Consider the following 19920-nt stretch of genomic DNA (forward strand, 5'->3'; position numbering starts at 1 on the left):
ATGAGAAGTAGTGAGAAACATTTCAGATCCTCTAGGAAACCTTTACAGTTTTTTTGTCCATAGTGATGTACAATCAACTTCATAAGCTTGTCATTATATAGTGTGAGTTCAAGTCATTGTCAACCAATCACTCACCACTATTTTAAAAACTCCATTTTAAAAGAGGTGAATCCATCTGATAGCTGGAGTGAGCAAAGAAGGTAAGAAACAAGGTTTCCAGAATGTACTTTAAAGAGGTTTATTTCTGCATAAGGATACTATATCTTCTGCTCACACCAATCTCACAAATTAGGTATTATCTGCATTTTATTGCTGATAAAGAACACACCTAGTAGGACATGGTTTGTTTGACCTTGAGTGGAGATCTTTAGGGGAAGTGTAGCAGAGGAGAATGTGAAGTTAAACTAACAGTGCAAATGAAAGAGATGTTGAAGTGACTGGTGATCTATATTAAGAATAAGGGTGGGTAAAGAGGAAATTATGAAGGGACTGGTCAAGTGGAAAACAAGAATTGGTTGCAGAGTAGATCTTGATTTGTTCTTTGGTCTTTTCTGCCTTTGGCCTATTTATTGTTTTGCACTCCTAAATTTCTCAAGTTCTGAGTTCTGATGCCTTCTCCCCCACTTCTAACAAAGCCAAAATAAATTTATCAGTCAATTTTCAGGATTTTTACTTCTGAGGAGATGTAGCACTGCAATGAAAATGTAAGATGTGCCATGAGCCAGGCTAGGCTGTAAAGCTGCAAGGACAAGCAATGATTCATGTCCTTAGATGTTTCTGGCTGGTGGGGAGGGCAGAGAGATGTGAAGGTAATTAGCCCACAGCATGGTAATTTTAGAATAAAGGCAAGCGGAGGGTGCTCTGGAGCACAGAAGAGGAGCATTGTAAAAGAAGCTAGTGGGGGTGAAGAAAGGCTTCCTGGAAGATAATGATCCCTGATACCAGTCTTGAGGGATGAGTAGATAGCAATGGTGTTGGCAGCATTTCAGATGTAGGGAGAGGAGAAGGAGCACAATGTCGAGAGAGACAGGTTTCACAGTGTGAGTGTGGGAGTAGCATGAGATGAAGACAGAGGCAAGCAGGGTCCAGGTGGGCCATGAAGACAAAGGGCATCATCAAAGGATGTAAAGCAGAGGTCACGTGGCAAGGCTTCTTTTTAAGAAAGATCTCTCTGGTCAAGGGTAGAGAAAAGTACTGCAGATATAGAAAGTTACACTTATTTTAATATAATTTGTAGCTGAATATCTTCAAGTGATTATTTTTCAAGTGTCATGATTACTATCCAGAATTAGTTCTTGATATTTATTTGGGTATTATCTTCTTTATCATCTGCCCAAATCGAGGTTTCTTATACCAGGAGTATTCAGCAAACAAGGAAGAGACAACAAATAGAAGAGCCTTCAGAATAATGAAGGGAAAAGGGTGTTGGAGAGGGACCTCTGCAGAGTCACAGTTCACAGAACAAACATAAATGGACTCTTGGACAAACAATGAGTGCTCCAATTGCACTGAAACTGAACAATGGCTCATGTTGCAAAGAAGCACAAGTGTATTCTGTCTGTAAACTTCAGTCAGTAAAGGAAAAAAAGCTAGAAAAAATAATACCCAGAGTTTTTATAGTAAAGGTGGAGAATATTTGTCTTCCATAGATAGTTGAAATATTTAAAAAAATATATTTTCTTAATATAAGAAAATTGTAGGAGAAAACAGTTTAGTAAACTATGTGAATGCAAATTTCTCTTTTCCATTCTACTACGAAGTTGTTTGGTTAACTAAGGACAGAGATTTAAGTTCCATTTTCTAAGTATTTAAAATCCTATTACTATTACATTGCTTTCGTTTGTTCGTTTTGAGACAAGGTCTCACTCTGTAACCCAGACTGGAGTGCAGTGGCGCAATCACAGCTCACCGCAGCCTCAACCTCCTTGACTCAAGTATCCTTCCACCTTAGCCTCCTGAGTAGGTGGGACTACAGGTGCATGCCACCATGCCCAGCTAATATTTTTAAAAGTTTGTTGTAGAGATGTTTATGTTGCTCAAGCTGGTCTCCAACTCCTGGGCTCAAGCAATTCTCTTACCTTGGCCTCCCAAAATGTTGGGGTTACAGGCATGAACCACCATGTCTGGCTGCATTATAATTTTTATGATCTACCCAGGACCAGATGAACTGAGTCATAGGCTTCAAATCTTACATTCCTTTCCAAGTTTTATATTCCAAGCTAGAATTTTTATGTGAACAAATACACTCTTATTAACTTTTATTGAACTTGATTGATTTTAGACAGTGAGAGAGCTTGTGGTCACATTGAAGGTCACTTACAGAAGGTGCTGTGGGCACAAGGTCATTTTCTGTTCTTCCTGTCTGCATTGCTGTGTGAACCCGGACAGATTCATAAATGGAGGGTTCTTCCACTTTTCTTGGGTAGGGATGTTTTAGAACCATCAGAGTGCCTGAATGAAGACGAAAAATATATAATTGAACAGTGTTCCCAGAAGGAAGGTCCAAATGCTAACTGGATAACTGTGGCTGGATTGGAAAGTCTTTTGTTTTTTTCATGTATTCCCTCACTCATTTTCTCAACAGTTATCAAATACCAATTATGTATAAGGCACTTAAGCTGGACACTGAGCTATAAAGCATGATGGAGATGCTCCTTGGCCTCCTTGTGCTCTGAACTGGTAACAGATATGGTCGTTTAAATGAACAGGGTGATGAGACCAATGGCAGCCATGTGAGCAAAGCATGATAATCGTCCCCAGGCTGCCTGAAGAACCTTTCCATGAGAGGATTCAGGACAGCTTTCGTAAAGGAGGTGACATTTGATTTAGATCTTAAGTAGTTACTGCAAGTTTTCCAGGAAGGCTTTATGAAAGCCATGAGAACAAGACTGAACAAATGCACTGGGGCAGAGGAAGATCCATTCCATTGCCCTTATTTCCTATCAGTTTCAGAATAAACGTGTAACAAATCAGTGGATTTCAAAAAAGTGAGCATTCTCCCTACTCTCTGATACTACCCAATTAATGAAAGTAACCAAGCAAAGTCTTTGCATTACTAAGTGAACATGACCTGAACAAGCTGGTGCTCATGAGTGATTGCCTCCTTCCCATTCCATCTGGAGTGGGGAGCCTCCAGGCAGAAAAAGGGCTCAGCCCAGGGGGTCCAGGCATGGGGGGTTGGGGAACTTTGTTCCAAGAGCTCAGAGCAGTTCTGAGGCTATGTTTCTGACATTTCCTTCTTGAAATCCTTCCCTCAATCAATCAGTCAATCAGAAACTAGAAACTAACTACAAAAAGAGGCAACTTAAGGGGATTTTTTTTTTCTTCTTGCTATGGTTTCTTGCTTTTAATTTTACTAGGGTCTTTTCTATAGCAAGCCTAAGATTGTACCAGACATGGAAGAGATGTAAAGAATTCAGCAATTCATTCAACGAATATTTACAGAGCTCCGCACTGTGCCAGGCACTTGTCTAGGTACTGGGAATACAACAGCACACAAAGGAGTTTAAATGCTCTTATGGAGCTTATGTTCTAGGTAGAGGAGACAGAAAAAAATTTAAAAAATATTTTATGTGTGAGAAGTGTTGTGGAAAAAATGAATAGGGCATGGTAAAGGGATAGAGAATTAAAAAGGTGGGGTTGGGAGAGGGTGATATTTTACAAGGGTCATCAGGAAGGCCATCTTTGAAAAGATTTGAAAGATTCTGGAAAGTATAGAACCTGAATTAGAGTAAGAGAGAGAAAATGAAAAACAAAAATATCTCCTCTGTGGTTAAAAAACACCCTAATGTTAATGATAAATCTACACAAAACAGGCCAGGCGCGGTGGCTCACACCTGTAATCCCAGCACTTTGGAAGGCCGAGGTGGGTGGATCACGAGGTCAGGAGATCGAGAGCATCCTGGCCAACAGAGTGAAACCCCATCTCTACTAAAATACAAAATAAAAATAAAAATAAATTAGCCGAGCGTGGTGGCAGGCACCTATAGTCTCAGCTACTCGGGAGGCTGAGGCAGGGAAATTGCTTGAACCCAGGAGGCGGGGGTTGCAGTGAGCCAAGATCGCACCACTGCACTCCAGCCTGGGTGACAGAGAGAGATTCTGTCTCAAAAAAAAAAAAAAATATATACACAAAACAAAACCCTTCTATGATAGTTGAATACATAAAATGTCTGACTGCAAAAACAGAACTGTGGCTTTTGATACTTGGGCCCAGATAAGATGCTGCTGTAAAATGAAAAGCTGTTGAGAAAAGCCAGAAGAGGGTGTCTGATCTCGACCTCAGAGAAGAATGAAAGCCTCTGGCCCTTCCTCTTTCTGCCTCTCATTGGCATTGCAGCATTGGGATCACAATGAAAAATGGATTTTGCCATTATCAGAACAGTCCCATTCTTGCACATTGTCTGTGCTCTCTTTTGTCAATGTGATCTTCCCATAAGAACAGATCCAGTCATACAAGGAGAAGGGGCCGGCTACAGTTTTACAGTCAGAATGAAAGCAGCAGTACCTATATCAAGAGTAGCTGCTGTGCAGGCTCAGGGGCTCTGTGAACACAGTGCTCACATTGCAGATGCATGGTAAATTCAGCACTGGCTCCCACCCCTGAGAAACACTCCCAGTGATGTGCCTCATAGTCACTCTGGACCCTTGGAAAGAGCACTGGATGTACAGGCAGAGGAACAGGGTTCAATTGTCACTACCACCATTCAGTACTTATCAGCCTTGGACAATCATTACAAGCTTCTGCTCCTTTTCTGACTAGTGAGAATAATTATGCTTCCTTCAGAAGGCACCAAATAAATGTTTGTGGGAAAATGATAACATATTAGATATTATTATTCTTTGACAGAATATTTTTAAATCCTTAAATAAAATTTGAATGATTGCATCTTTGGGGACATGGATTTTGAAACCTTAAAAAAGACCTAGATGCAACCTTCTGCTGGGAATAAAATTGGTGGTAGTCTAGTAATCACTACTTGTGATTAACTATAGTTAAATCGGTGCCTCTTAAACACTTTTACCTTACAGAAGAGGAGAGGGGAACTGAAGCCTTGGGTTCAAAGCAGCTCCCAAATTAGATACATTTTGAACTCTTATGCTTTATCTTCAAAGCTGATGCTTAATTTTCATTCTACTTCATATATTTAATACTTAATATGAAAACAATGCTTTAAATGACACTCCAGAAAGATGTACTTAGTTGATACGACCAGGCACACACTTCACATAATAATACCTGTGTTAATTTTTTTTTTTGAGGCGGAGTCTTGCTCTGTCACCCAGGCTGGAGTAAAATGTCATGATCTCAGCTCACTGCAACGTCTGCCTCCCAGGTTCCAGCGATTCTCCTGCCTCTGCCTCCCGACTAGCTGGGATTACAGGCATCCACCATCACACCAGGCCAATTTTCGTATTTTTAGTAGAGACAGGGTTTCGTCATGTTGGCCAGACTGGTCTCGAACTCCTGACCTCAGGTGATCCACCCGCCTCGGCCTCCCAAAGTGTTGGGATTACAGGCGTGAGCCACTGTGTCTGGCCTAATTTTTTATTGCTATTGTAGCAAATTGCCACAAACATAACAACTTAAAACAACTCAGATTTATCATCTTACAGTTCTGGAAGTCAGAAGTTCGAAATGGGTCTCACTAGTCTAAAACCGGCAAGCCTGCTTTCCTAGTGGAGGCTCTAGGGAGGATTCATTGCTTTGCATTTTCCAGCTTTGAGAGGTTCCCTCATGTCTTGACTTGTGGCCATTTTCCTCTGTCTTCAAAGCCAGTAACAGCCAGTCAGATCCTTCTCCTGCTGCCATCTTTCTGGTTCTCCCCGTTCTGGCTCCCTACCACTTATGAGGACCCTGTCAATTACAGTGGTCTTAACTTAGACAATGTAGGATAATCTCCCCACCCCAAAGTTATCTGATACGCTGCCTTAATTCCATCTGCAAACTTAATTCCCTCTTGCCATGTAACAATACATTCACAGGTCCAGGGAGACATGTGGACGTCTTGTGGGGGCATTATCCTGCTACCACAGTATCAGTCCCTGGAGTTGAAATAGCCACCGGGGCCAGTTGTGCTGCAGGGTACGGATCTCTGGGCTGGGCTGCTACCTGAGCCTGCAGTGCTCTCACCTCTTGGTATTAGACAGCCACAGCCTTTCCAACGTGTGCATTTCCAACCTCTGTGAGCCTCTTCAGCGCACATATCGGTCAAATTTATCTTTGTATCCCTACCACCTGGTAGAGTTTCTGACATAATGAAGGCAGATGAGTGAATGAATTAATGAATGAATGCTACAGTAATGCAGGCTTGAACCAGGAAAGAGCCTGGGATGAACCAGCCTCCCAGGTCCACAATTCTCCAGGCCTGAGGCAAGAAAGGACAACAACCTTAGGCACAGCTTTTCAAATCTCTATTGGAGGAACCCAAATTCTATTTTGAAAACCTCCTCTAAAGTTTAATTCAACAAAAGTGAAACAAAGGAAAATGGTATTGAGTCAATCAGGAGAGTAAAACCGACTGTAGATTGATTTTAACTAGTAACCCCACAAATGAGGCTAAACTAAATTGTGAGATGAAGAAGATGACAAAGTACTTATAAAACGGCAACTTATGCTGATAAAAATCTGGTGTCCTAAAAGACAGTTCTCCTTAGCTGACTATTCTTGCCCAAGGAAGAACCAATATACAGACATCTTGGCATGGCTGTGAGGCTTAATGATTTCCCCTTCTGCAGAGATTGTACCTCCCAGTATACAGAGATAGGTTCCCTACAACCATGTAATACCTCCAGACCTGGCGTGGCCTTCGAACACCTGACCTGGTCACACTAATTGGATTCACTTCTTGGGGATCCACTTAATTGTTTCTCTAGAGAGAAGGTCCACCAACTTCAATTTCTGAACTACATGAAGTAGACTATTGTTTCCTGCCTTTGACATGAAACCTGGTTTCAGAAAGGCTGAGTGCAGGTACACTTCTGAGATGATCAGAGCTGAATCAAGACAGACACATCAACTGACTGAAAGCCTCAGAGTTGCCATGATTACTAAGCAGATTCCTTGTTGTCTCTTGGTTGTTCAACTTGCCCTTAAATTCTGGGAGGGTATATTGTTAATATCCTTTTAAAAAATTCTGCTCCTGGGCCAGGTGCGGTGGCTCATGCCTGTAATCCCAGCACTTTGGGAGGCCGAGGCAGGTGGATCATGAGGTCAGGAGATAAAGACCATCCTGGCTAACACGGTGAAACCCCATCTTTACTAAAAAAAATACAAAAAATTAGCCAGGCGTGGTGGCATGCTTTTGTAGTCCCAGCTACTTGGGAGGCTGAGGCAGGAGAATCCCTTGAACTTGGGAGGCGGAGGTTACAGTGAGCTGAGATCGTGCCACTGCACTCTAGCCTGGGCAACAGAGTGAGACCCCATCACAAAAAAAAAAAAAATTCTGCTCCTGTTCTCCTGTTCTTGTACCCTATTCACTTAAAAACAAAATAAAAAACAAGACCAAAAAAAAAAAAAACCCAGCTAGCCAGAGTTGGTTTCTGTCATTTCCAATCAAAAGAAACTTATCAGTCAGGCGCGGTGGCTCATGCCTGTAATCCCAGCACTTTTGGAGGCCAAGGGGGTACATCATGAGGTCAGGAGATCAAGACCATCCTGGCCAACATGATGAAACCCCATCTCTACTACAAATACAAAAATTAGCCAGGCATAGTGGCGCATGCCTGTAATCCCAGCTACTCGGGAGGCTGAGGCAGGAGTATCGCTTGAACCAGGGAGTCAGAGGTTGCAGTGAGCCGAGATGGCGCCACTGTACTCTAGCCTGGCAACAGAGTGAGACTCTGTCTCAAAACAAACAAACAAACAAACAAACTTATCTGCTGTGGCTACCACAGAGTCTTAATACTTTGCATCCAAGGTCCAAGATAGTGCCTCAGCTCGGGAAGAAAGGGACTCTGGGTTACTGAGATTCAGACCAAATGAACTCCAGAATTCAGCTAGGAGATTTAGAAAAAGGCAACAGGAGGCAGGGGTAGCAGAGCAAGAAGAGGGAGGAAGACCAGTAACCACAGGCCTTGGAAACTTGGCTGTAAGTTTCACTTCAGTTTCTGAACTATGTAAAGGTGACTATTGTTTCCTGCCTTTGACATGAAACCTGGTTTCAGCCATGCTTAGTGGAGGTATGTTTTTGAGATGATCAGAGCTGGACCGAGGCAGGCATTTCCATTTACTTTGACTGAATGCTAACTTACGGTTATGTGTAAGAGTTACATATATAACTGCATGCAATAATATGAAATTGCACTGAAGGACCCTTTATCTTGTATTCCAGCAGGAACTCAGAAAGAGAGTAAGAACAGTCTCAATTCTTAGGCTTTGGTTTGATATCTGAAATAGAGTGTAGCATAGGGTACACAAAACTCCTAAAGAAAAACTTTTGTTTAGAGTATTTATTTTATGCAGTGAGGTCAGTGCTTATTCATCAGGTACCCCAGCTATCCTGTAAGGTGTTTGAAGGCAAGAATAATATCTGATTTATCTTTCTATGTTATCAGTGGCTCACAGTGCCATTTCACTCAAAACATTTTGTTGAATTAAATTAAAATCAGATCATGTCCATCCGTGTTTCATTACTGCCCTCAGGTTCAGAAAATAAGCTCTGCAACTGGCATAATGAGTTCCTCTCTCCCCTCCTTCCAATGAGAAGTAGATTTATTGGGGTGAGTTCCTCTCTCCCCTCCTTCCAATGAGAAGTAGATTTATTGGGGTTGGTGGGAGAGAATAGGGTTATTCAAGATCTTTTTCCTTCCTTCTTTGCCACCTGCTCTGCAAATTGACTTTAAGCCCTGTTCATTTACATGTGAAGGGGTTTTAATATTTAATTTCCAGTCCCATAGGGTGAAGTGCACTGAACTAGGAGAGACATACCAGTTAGTCAGTGTAAGAGAAAGTTCTGTTCAAATATCCAAGTCAAGTCACTCTTTTTGGAGTGCTCACTTGATTCTACCACTTATATGAGTCCACTATGGAACTAGATTAAAGTTTGAAAAAGGGGACATCACAAACATTTGATAAATGCAAATTCAATTGTCCCTAAACTATTATTTATCAAAGAACATACAGCTTTTGCATAGAATCTGATGGAATTAATAACCATAAAAGGGTTTTATTAAATATAAATAATAATTATTGAATACTTATACTATGCTAAGAATCATTCCAAATGTCCTGTGTGCCTAATTTCATTCAATCTTCACAATAAGTCATTAAAGTATGAGCTACTACCATCTAATCAGTTTCATAAGATGATGAAACTGAAGCTCAGAGAGATTATGTAACTTGCCTGAGGAGACACACAGAGCCGGCAAATGGCAGAGGCTGGAGTTGAAACTTAGAATTCGTGTGTTTACTCATTATAGCATAATTATTCTCAGCCTGTATCTAGTCACCATGGAAACCTCTAGGGCATGTGAAATACTGTGTTGTATTGTGGGCAAGAGTTGACATGTATAAATCAAAGTTTGAAGAAATTGATTCTTTAGGAGGCAGCTTGAGAAAGGAGATGTGAGTTTTTGCTTCCCCATTTCTAACCAGGCCTCAGTTTCTTCATTTATAAAGGAAAAATGCAATAGTCCTTGAGCTCCCTTTCAACTCTAACATCCTGTAAATCTAATTAAGCATACAGGCCCAAATAAGGGGAAAAAAACATCAAGAAGCTTCGTTACCAAATGCTTGTACTGCTTCCTGTAAATGTACAATATTCATTTGAAATACTTTGTTCCTGCTGTCATTTGATCTTACCTTTCATTTTCTCTTTCTTTCAGTTTCTCTCTCAAGCTTTAAATTTTATTTTACCTTGTTATACTTAGATAGGCTGTTTGATATCCTTGCTGAAGACACATGACTAAGATGAGCCTGCATATTTGGGGGGATGTTTTCTTTTCAGTCTTTTTATGTTTTAAAGTTTCCTCTGGTATAATTTCTGAAATAGCAATTCATGTAAATAAAATGGGAATAACAATAAATACAAAGGCAGAAGCTAAAGTTGATTCACACTCTTTAGAACAATAGGTTTACTTCATGTACCAAACACATTAATACAGACTTTAAAGAAGAGATAAAGAAGAGACTGAGGGATAGGACTAAGACATGTGTTACAGCCCTGCCATATCCTACAATCATTCTACTACATTACTGTGGCAGGAATTCTTCCAAATTTATTAAAGGCCATGCTGTGCCATGGCAGCAATGTATTGCAGTGTCGCTGTGGGACCAGTTTCAAGAGATAGCAAGGTGCATGGAAAGCATCTATGCTTCAGGACCAGGTTAGCCCAGATTCCAATCTCAGCTCTGAATTCTTCCAAATCCATTTACGGCCAGGCTGTACCATGGCAACAATGTATTGTTATTGTGGGACCAGTTTCAAAAGATAGCAAGGTACATGGAAAGCATCTGTGCTTTAGAACCAGATTAGCCCAGATTCCAATCTCAGCCCTGATGTTTACCAGCAGTGAAAACTTGGGCAAGTGACTTAAAACCTCTGAGTTTTCATTTCCTCATCTGAAAATAGCACCGTTGTATGCATTATTGTGGGTGGTTGAGATGAAATAAGTTGATGTAAGTGAATGCCTGGAACCTAGCAAACACTCTAAAAATGCTGGCTTAATTCCCTTCCTCAGCTGCTTTTTCCTTTTTCAAACAAAACTCATCTATAAACAGAACATTTTGTATTTTTGGCAAACATAAACTAAGGAAGTTTGGCAAAATTCTAAGTTGTCACAGTTGTTTTCTGAAGAACCACCCAATTCTCAAATTAAAATTAATTTTAACCACATTATTTAAAAATACCACCTGGGTGGTGTCACAAAATAAAATAATAATAGCGGTAGCTGTCGTCAAAAGATTGGGAATCCCCATATCAAAACAAAAAGAGAAATGGAGATTTGACATTTAGAAAAAAACCAGATGCGATCTTTAAAATTGAGAACCAATTATTATAAAGGGTAAGCACAAACATAGAACTTGACTTGTATTATATTTTTTTCATGCCAGTTAGGTGATTACAGTCACAATACAATATAATAAATTATACATGGCAATTTCATGTTAAGAATTATTGAAATATAAACAAAAGGTAATGGTAAAAGTAATTTTTTTGTTCTAATCATATTTAGACATTTAAGCATAAAGATAAATGCCATCTACATTTTCAAGACTATATATATGAAACTTAGCTAATTACAAGAGGCTACGAAAAAATTAATAATGGACCAAACATACTTATACTAATAAAAAAGTTTCTCAGATTTTCAAGTCTATTTGAGTTGAGTTTAGAGTTCATGCACAGACATGAATATGTTTTATTTGATATCCTACTATTGAGACAGAAAAACTCCAACCAGCCTGCCCACTGAGGTGAAGCCTTAGGAAGTTCCTGTCCTTTGCAGTGGGGAGGAGCCTAGCCCCTCCTCTTCCTGTGAGGAGCATGGAATTCAAACTGCTGGGCAGGAAGCGCTCTAGCTTCCCTGTTTCCCTCTTTTCTTTCTTTTCATCCAGTAAAACCCTGTTTCACTCACCCTTCAAACCATCTGCGAGCCTAAATTTTTGTGGCCATGGGATGGAGAGGGACCCAATCTTTAGCTGAACTAAGGAAAAATCCTGCAACACTATCACAAATGAAAGGCAAATTCTGAATTTAATCATCACTGAGCATACATGCAACACAAAACATCAAAACATCATTTCAAATTATGTTTTCATAAACTTTGAAAATTAAAATTGTCAAAAGTTTGCTAGTTTTGATGTTGGCATGCAAAAAACTGCAATGCAGGCATTGGAAATGGGGCATCCAACATGACATATTGTGGAAATGATTAGTATTTATTTTTTCAGGTCCTGGGACATAGCAGGAAGCAAAGCTGACAAAAGTCCCTTTCTTCATGGAGCTTACACACTAGTGTGGAAAAAAAGGTATTTTTTTTTAAATAAGTGAATTATATATGTCAGAAGGTAAAAGTGCCATTGAGAAAAATAAAGCAAGAGAGTACATTGTATATCTCTATCATGTATTCGGGAAATTATTAGGTTTTGAGAACTGGAAGTATCTTTTTTTTTTTTTTTTTTTTTTTTTGAGACGGAGTCTCGCTCTGTCGCCCAGGCTGGAGTGCAGTGGCGCGCTCTCGGCTCACTGCAAGCTCCGCCTCCCGGGTTCACGCCATTCTCCTGCCTCAGCCTCTCCGAGTAGCTGGGACTACAGGCGCCCGCCACTACGCCCGGCTAATTTTTTTTTTGTATTTTTAGTAGAGGCGGGGTTTCACCGTGGTCTCGATCTCCTGACCTCGTGATCCGCCCGCCTCGGCCTCCCAAAGTGCTGGGATTACAAGCGTGAGCCACCGCGCCCGGCTGGAAGTATCTTAAGAGTGTTTATGGGTATTGATAAAAAGAAATTAGAGTGAACACAAACTTTAATGGAGATTAGAGAGATGAAATAGAGATTATGGCAAGGGAAAGGGAAATTATCATAACATACTCTTAAAGTTGGCAAGAGGCTTAGATGTTGCTTAGGAAATCCTTGCTTTTCAGATTAGCAAACAGAAATCCTAAGAGCGTAAAAGAGTAGGGAATAGGAAAAAAAGATATCTTAAAATAGCATTAATTCCCTTAGGTGAACATTTTTATCTATTTTGAGTGCAAAAATTTTCTTATGACCCAAAATCAAATATTCTGGGTTTCACTCTACTAAATGCATTATATATAACTGCAAGGCAAAAGTGTAAAGTTTTAGTTATTTGGATATCATTTCTGTTGCCCTCAAAGGTAATGCCACTTGTGCCAGTAGATACATGTATTATAAGAAAGTCACTCTTTAATAAACTTACCCTCTAGGCCCTGCAGGGTGAGGCTGGGCCTGGGTGGGGTCTGGCTGACAGGAGTGGCCTGAAATATCCAATTCTAGTCCTTGTCATTCTGGTAATCTGAAGTTGAGAGCCCTGGGAGGGGCTTGTCCATTGTGTGGACAAATGCTTTTCCTGGTGATGTTAATCAAACATAAACTATAAGAAGTATTTGTACTTCATCTGATGGTGAACATGAAACCATTAGCCTGAAGATCTTCTGATCACTGGGAGCCAATACTAGGAGCCCATGCTTAAATGAACAAGAAGAAAAAGGCCTATTTTTAGAAGGTGGCATGTCAGTTTCCATTCACCATTCTTTATAGTCTGCAGTGCTGACTCCGTAACCTCGAGGACTTTCTGAGCTTACAAGTCATCATGACTTGAGCACGTTATCTTGTTTCCCGAGGCCTATTACTCTCAGAGGGGCAAGATTTGAACACTCATCTGTCATGGGTTTTGCCTGTTGTTCCTAGCCCTGATGGCTTTCCCTTCATCTGGCTGGGACAGATAAGAGGAATAAAGCTAGTGGACTCTAACTCAAGGGCTGGAAGCCAGCAAGTCAAGTGCATATCCATCGGCACGAGGGGCCAGAAGCAGGAATTCAAACAGCAGCAAATTCTTCATTGGGTAATGAATAGAACAGAGGAGAGGCAGTGGAGAGGATAAAAATATTAGGTTCCTGAGTTATATTGTAATAAATAAAATGGTAATTGTAGTCAAGATAATAATACAGCAAGTTTGAGTTTTAGAGAAACTACTGTAGAAGTCTGGATTACAAATCCTTACAATCCCTAATGCATTAATCAAAAGGCTTCTTTACTTCAGAACAGTGTATTTACAAGGAAGCTTATCATTGTCCCAAATGCAATATCAAAACATCTTTATTTTGGAGCATCCTTAGGTGATCCTCTTGCCTGATGATTGGATCAGTGCCAGAAAGGTTCAACCAGAAAGCACTGCCTTCACTTTGATCTTAAATGTTTTGAAATCTGCCAGTAGGCAGAATATGTATCTTTTCCCTAACTTGGAGAAGGCCCAGGAAGGAGCACAGGGAATGATCGAAGAAGTTGAAAATAGAGTCTAGGAGAAGAGTTTAAAAGAAGGGAGCTGTCTTTGGTTAGAGGAAAAAGAGAAAGTAGAAAAATGACAACTCTAGTGGCTTTGAAGACTACAAAGAGTTCTTACTCATAGTTATCCATTTATTCATTTATTTATTCATCCAAAATGCCCTGCAGTAGGCCAGGACCTGGCGGATATGAAAGACAAAAATTAGAGGTACACAAAACAAAACCCTGGCTTTAAAAATCTCCTCTCCATGGCCAGTGACCAATAACTGAACAAAATCAAGTGTGGAATTGGATGCAAGTAGGAAAGGAGACTGAAGTGAAGGGATTTGAGAAACTGAAATGCTTGCCAAGGCCAAGGTAGCAATGGAAATAAATACACCTCCACTGGCCATTTGTTCATGAGAATGACTGCTTGTTAAATGGTGAAGTAATTTTCCGTGTTGATTGGGAGAATTTATACCAGGAGAAAGAAGGAAAAAAAGGTTATAGCTTCACTTTGTAGTTTGGATTTTCTATCTTAGGCTTGGTGTGGTCAGTATAAAGCAGAGCAACTATTTTCTAGTTTCCGCTGTGCACTTCATGTATACTAGACACCGTGTGAGTCACATCAGGGACTATCCATGCCACATAAGTAGCAGAAAAGACAGAAGCCAATGATGCCATCTCTTCCCACCACACTGAAGTTAACAGAAAGCCCACTGGCAAGTTTGCCAAGAAAACACGTATGTACAAACTCATGGTAACTGGTTGTGTTATTAAGTCTTGAGTTCCTCTTGTGCCACAGTTTCTTGGAATTTCCTAGTCTCTGATTAACTAAGATTTATCATTATTTAGGACAAAAGTGTTGTGATTCTATATCACAAATACAGGGATGATATTTTACTTAATTAAAATAATATAAATAAACAAGATGTTCAATCTTAGATAATTCAAGTGCCAAGATAGATTGTTTTTTGTGTTTTTTTCTTTAAACATGAATTTTTTTCTGGTTTAATTCTCTAACCATTCAAACAGGAAAATTCAAACTTTTCCAGCCATAGTTAAGACTAGCTTAAAATTTTATTTAAAAAACCGTGACAATAGAAACAGAATTTTATAACTTAGGAGAGCACTTCTTAGTTAATATTTTCAATATTCAGTGATCTCTGTGAACATTTAAGTGGGAATTTTAGTTTTTAAAATGCTCAAAATTTACTTCTGTGGGTCTCACTCATATGCAAACTGCCTATACCTGAAATTATGAGTAATCAAAAAGTCATTTTTACCTTTGTTCTTTTTGTGTGTATTGTATATGCTATTTTAAAATGGTAAGCCAATTTTAAAGAAATTGTGTGCTTTAAATCAATCCATTAAGTAAGTAACAGATTCTGAGAAAATATCTACTTTATACAAAGTACATTGTTTTCTCCTCAAGATAATGCTGAAATATAAATGACAACTATGACATTCTTTAATTGAAATCTGCCTTGTCTCTCCTCCATCCCGAAACAATATTTCATAAGTCAAGTGTCTGCTCATAGCTTACCTGTCTCACTTCCAATCAAAGGCTGATTTGCAAAATGCTTGACAAAATCCTTCAAAGATGAGAATTCATTAAAGCCAAATTTAAATGAATATCCAGTATATTCAACGTGAAAGTGTTTAACAGAATCTTTGGCCCTAAAAGGGAAAAAGAAGTGTTTAATATTATTTAACAGATAAATATCTTGTTGAAGGGAAATATGATCTTAGGTGTTAGCATCACTATTAACCCTTTCTAAGAGCTGAGAATTAGGTAATCATTGAAACCACTGACAATTTTAAAGAGCATCACTAGTTTCTTTTGGCAGAGTGTGCTCTTTTCAACTTTTATTAATTAATTTATTTATTTATTTATTATTTTGAGACAGTCTTGCTCTGTCGCCCAGGCTGGAGTGCAGTGGCATGATCTCAGCTCACTGCAACCTCCGCCTCCTGGATTCAAGTGATTCTCTGGCCTCAGCCTACTGAGTAGCTGGGATTATAGGTGTCTGCCACGATGCCTGGCTAATTTTTGTATATTTAGTAAAGACTGGGTTTTGCCATGTTGGCCAGTCTTTTCTTGAACTCCTGACCTCAGGTGATCCTCCCGCCTCAGCTTCCCAAAATGCTGAGATTACAGGCATTAGCCACCACGCCCAGCCTCAACTTTTCACTCTAATGGAAGACAAGAGACTGTTCTCCCTATCTACTCCTAGACTTACCAAAAGAGTCCTTGAACATTATGCTGCTAAGGGGCATGAGTTTAAGAAGGGCAGAGAATAGGAATGATAGAAATGACATGTGACACCCTCACCACACTCTCCTCTGCCTTGGGCTTTTCTCCCTTGCTTGTTTGGGAGTCAATCAGAATTCAGCTCTGTTGCTTGATTAGTTATGTGAGCCCAGCCCTTTTCCTCCCATGCATGTTCCACTGCCTACTGAATAAAATATCAAATTTCCTACATTGTCATTTTCCACTTCATTTTTGAAATGAGGCAGAGTATTAAATAATATATATATATATATATCTGCCTCTTCACTTTATTTGACCCCATTCTATCTTTCTAGCCTCACTTCCTGCTATTCCTCTCACTGCAGCCCATGCTACCATGTTAGCATGCATCAGAATCATCTGACGGGTTTGTGAGAACCCAGCTTGCTGCCACCTCCACCTCCACCCCTGCAGATTCAGATTCAGTAGATCCAAGATGGGGCCTGAGACTGTGCATTCCTAGCATGTTCTCAGGTGACACACCTGGTCTGGGGACCACACCTTTAGAACTGCTGCCCTAGTCCAACTGGACCTACTGCTCTTCAAGGAGTTTCCACTTCTGTCCCTTAGTTCATACTGTTCCTTTTTCCTGAAACGGTCTTTCTCTTTGTCTCTGCTGGTAGAAATCCCAGCCACTCATTAAGTTGCAGTTCAAGTACCACCTCCTCTGTCAAGTATTACATGATAATTCCAGCTTAAGTTAATTGCTTTTTCCCTTCTGAACCACCTAAACACTTATCTTGCTTTCTTTTATGTTATTTATCAACCTCTACTTTGTAGTATGTTATTTGTATGTGGTCTTTTTGGCTCTGTGAGGCTATAATTCCCCGAAATAAGGTATTTGAATCTTCTACAGCAGGGGTCCCTTATCCTGGGGCTGCAGACTGGGTACCTGTTAGGAACCAGGCCGCACAGCAGGAGGTGAGCAGTGGGTGAACAAGCATTACTGCCTGAGCTCTGCCTCCTGTCAGATCGGTGATGGCATTAGAGTCTCAGGAGCCTGAACCCTACTGGGAACTGCACATGTGAAGCGATCTAGGTTGCACACTCCTCATGAGAATCTAATGCCTGATGATCTGAGGTGGAACAGTTTCATCCTGAACCCCCATTTTCCACAAAACCAGCCCCTGGTGCCAAAAGGGTTGGGGACCACTGTTCTGCAGCACTTACCAAAGTGGCTGGTGCAGAATCAATGCTTTCAAATATTCATCATTAAAAGAATGAACAAATAAGTGAATATTTGTTCATAAAACAAAAATAGTTGTTCTCCTGAATTAGTCTGTGGTTTTTGTCACCTCTGCTGGTCATTTTTTAAATAAGCATTCTCCAGTGCTTGTAATGAAAATCAATAATTTATTCTTTATTTTTTATGTATATGAAATATATGTCATTGATTTATAAAAAGCTTATGATCTAATTGCTCAGATGAGACATACATAGGTGAAAAGTTAATTCACTTTTCATTTTTGGAAGATTCATGCCAGGGGTCCCCATCCATCCCGCTGCCAGCCATGTAGCAAGAAAATGAGTGATGGGTGTGCTAGCGAAGCTCATTTTTATTTATAGTGGCTCCCCATTGTTTGCATTCTCAATGAGCTCCACCTCCTGTCAGATCAGTAGAGGCAATAGATTCTCACAGGAGCGCAAACCCTATTGTGAACTGCACATGCAAGGGATCTAGGCTGTGTGCCTCTGATGTTAATCTAATGCCTGACGAACTGTCACTGTCTCCCATCACCCCTAGATGGGACCATCTAGTTGCAGGAAAACAAGCTCAGGGCTCCCACTGATTCTGAATGATGGTGAGTTGTATAATTATTTCATTATACATTACAGTGTAATAATAACAAAAATAAAACACACAATAAATGTAATGCACTTGAATCATCCCAAAACCATCTGCTGCTGCTCCGGTCTGTGGCAAAATTGTCCCTGGTGCCAAAAAGGTTGAGGACCTCTGATGTGTGCAATAAAGCATCTACAACTTAACCATTAGATGAACTTTTAACATTTGCTGTTGAGCAGAGAAAGCACAATTCTTGTTGCCACTCAAACAGAATTCCATCTTGGATTAATATTTTTTGCATCTATGTTATTCAGAAAATTTATAAATAAAATATAACAGGGTGACATGAGAAATATTAATGAATATGCTTTTTTTTTCTTCTGTGACCCCTACTTACCCCATCACCCTCTACCTGTTTCGCACACCCACTTCAAGTAGGCCTGTAGATTTTCACTATTCCAGGAATAGGAGCTGTGGCAGGAAGCATTTTAAGATGATCCCAAATCCCAGCCCCTGGAGTACACACACTTTATCCCAATTATTCAATCAAAAACTAGTCTACGTGCTACTGGGAAACGATTTTGCAAGTCATAAAGTCCCAAGTCAGTTGATGTTAAGATACGGACTTTATCTGAGTGGGCCTGAACTAACCACATGAGCCCTGTAAAACAGAGAGTTTTCTCTGGCTGCTCACAGAAGAAAAAGTCAGGGAGATGTGTTCTGGCTGGCATGCAAGAAAGCAAACACCCATGTGGTAAACAGCCATGGGTGCCATGTGGCAAAGAACTGTGGGTAGCCTCTAGGAGTTGAAAATGGCCCCTGGCTGACAGCTAAAAGGAAAATGAGGACCTCAGTTCTACAGCAGCAAGGGAATGGATGAAAAAGAATGAAGAGGAAAAGAGAAAATGAAGGAAAAAGACACTAAATGCCAGATCAGAGCCACAAGCTTCTCTAACACCTTTATTTCAGCCTGGTAGGACCCTGGACAGAGAATCCAGCCAGAAACTGTGAGATAATCAAGTTGTGTTGCTTTAAGTCCCTAAGTTTTTGATAATTTGTTATGTAGTATAGAAAATGAATATAGAAACAAGGCCCAGAGCCCAGAGAGACAATGTGAATGCTGCTACTGAGTTAGTGACCAGTAGTGACCGTGTAGACTGGGAAAGAAGTGAGAGAGCCTCTGAGGCCAGATTAGCTTGAGGGACTGCACTATGAAGGGAAGAGTGACTCTCCAGGGTATATGGAGGTGCCATCAGAACAGTAACACAATAACAGTTTGAGCCTAATGGGTGGGTGGCTGAGGGAAATTTAATGGAGTCCTTACATCCCCTGCCTAATCCATGGAGAAGTGCCTAAAAAACCCAAGAATACTTGCTACATGTCAGTGGAAGCCAGAGTGTCAGATCCTGACTGAGAACCAGACGCCTCCCCTGACTACCAGAAGCCTGGTCAGCCTCTCTGATCTGGGGCGCCAGCCAGAAAGAAGGGGGTGTGGGGTGGGGAGGACCTGAAAGAGCTGGACAATGACTGCATTTGGCTGTATGAACCTGGTGGGGACTGGATTAACTTTCTTACCATTTGGGAGAAATGGAGACTCAATAAGAAAAGCTAGCCCACTATAGGAAAAATTTTAAAGTTGCAATATTGCTTCCTTGAGGTTGTGACTATGAAAGCTGTACAGTCATAAATCATTCTGCACTTACAGAAAAATCAAAGAAGAGTGAAAAGGACATTGAGCCAGGTGTCAGGAATTTGGATTCTGGCACTGCTTCTATTGTTGATTTTTGAGGTACCAGACATCCACCGCTTTGGGTTTCACATTCTTCAACAGCCCCATGAAAGGTTTCTATCAAATAATTCCTCATGTCTCCTCCAGCTCTAACAATTTTTTTCCTGCT

The 19920-nt window shown here is 40.4% G+C and overlaps 1 protein-coding gene across 1 annotated transcript in view; it reads right to left on the reverse strand.

The window, feature by feature from the left end:
- DAPP1 (dual adaptor of phosphotyrosine and 3-phosphoinositides 1) overlaps positions 1-19920 on the reverse strand; it is a 54255-nt gene that overhangs the window by 12964 nt on the left and 21371 nt on the right. The window contains exons 3-4 of the mRNA XM_032179273.2: positions 15490-15623; positions 2321-2451 (exon numbers count right to left, since the gene is read on the reverse strand). Coding sequence (XP_032035164.1) covers positions 2321-2451; positions 15490-15623 — 265 coding nt within the window. The remainder of the gene's footprint in view (positions 1-2320; positions 2452-15489; positions 15624-19920) is intronic.

Source organism: Hylobates moloch, unplaced genomic scaffold, assembly GCF_009828535.3.
Source record: "Hylobates moloch isolate HMO894 unplaced genomic scaffold, HMol_V3 SCAFFOLD_2, whole genome shotgun sequence".
NCBI classification, from domain to species: Eukaryota; Metazoa; Chordata; class Mammalia; order Primates; family Hylobatidae; genus Hylobates; species Hylobates moloch.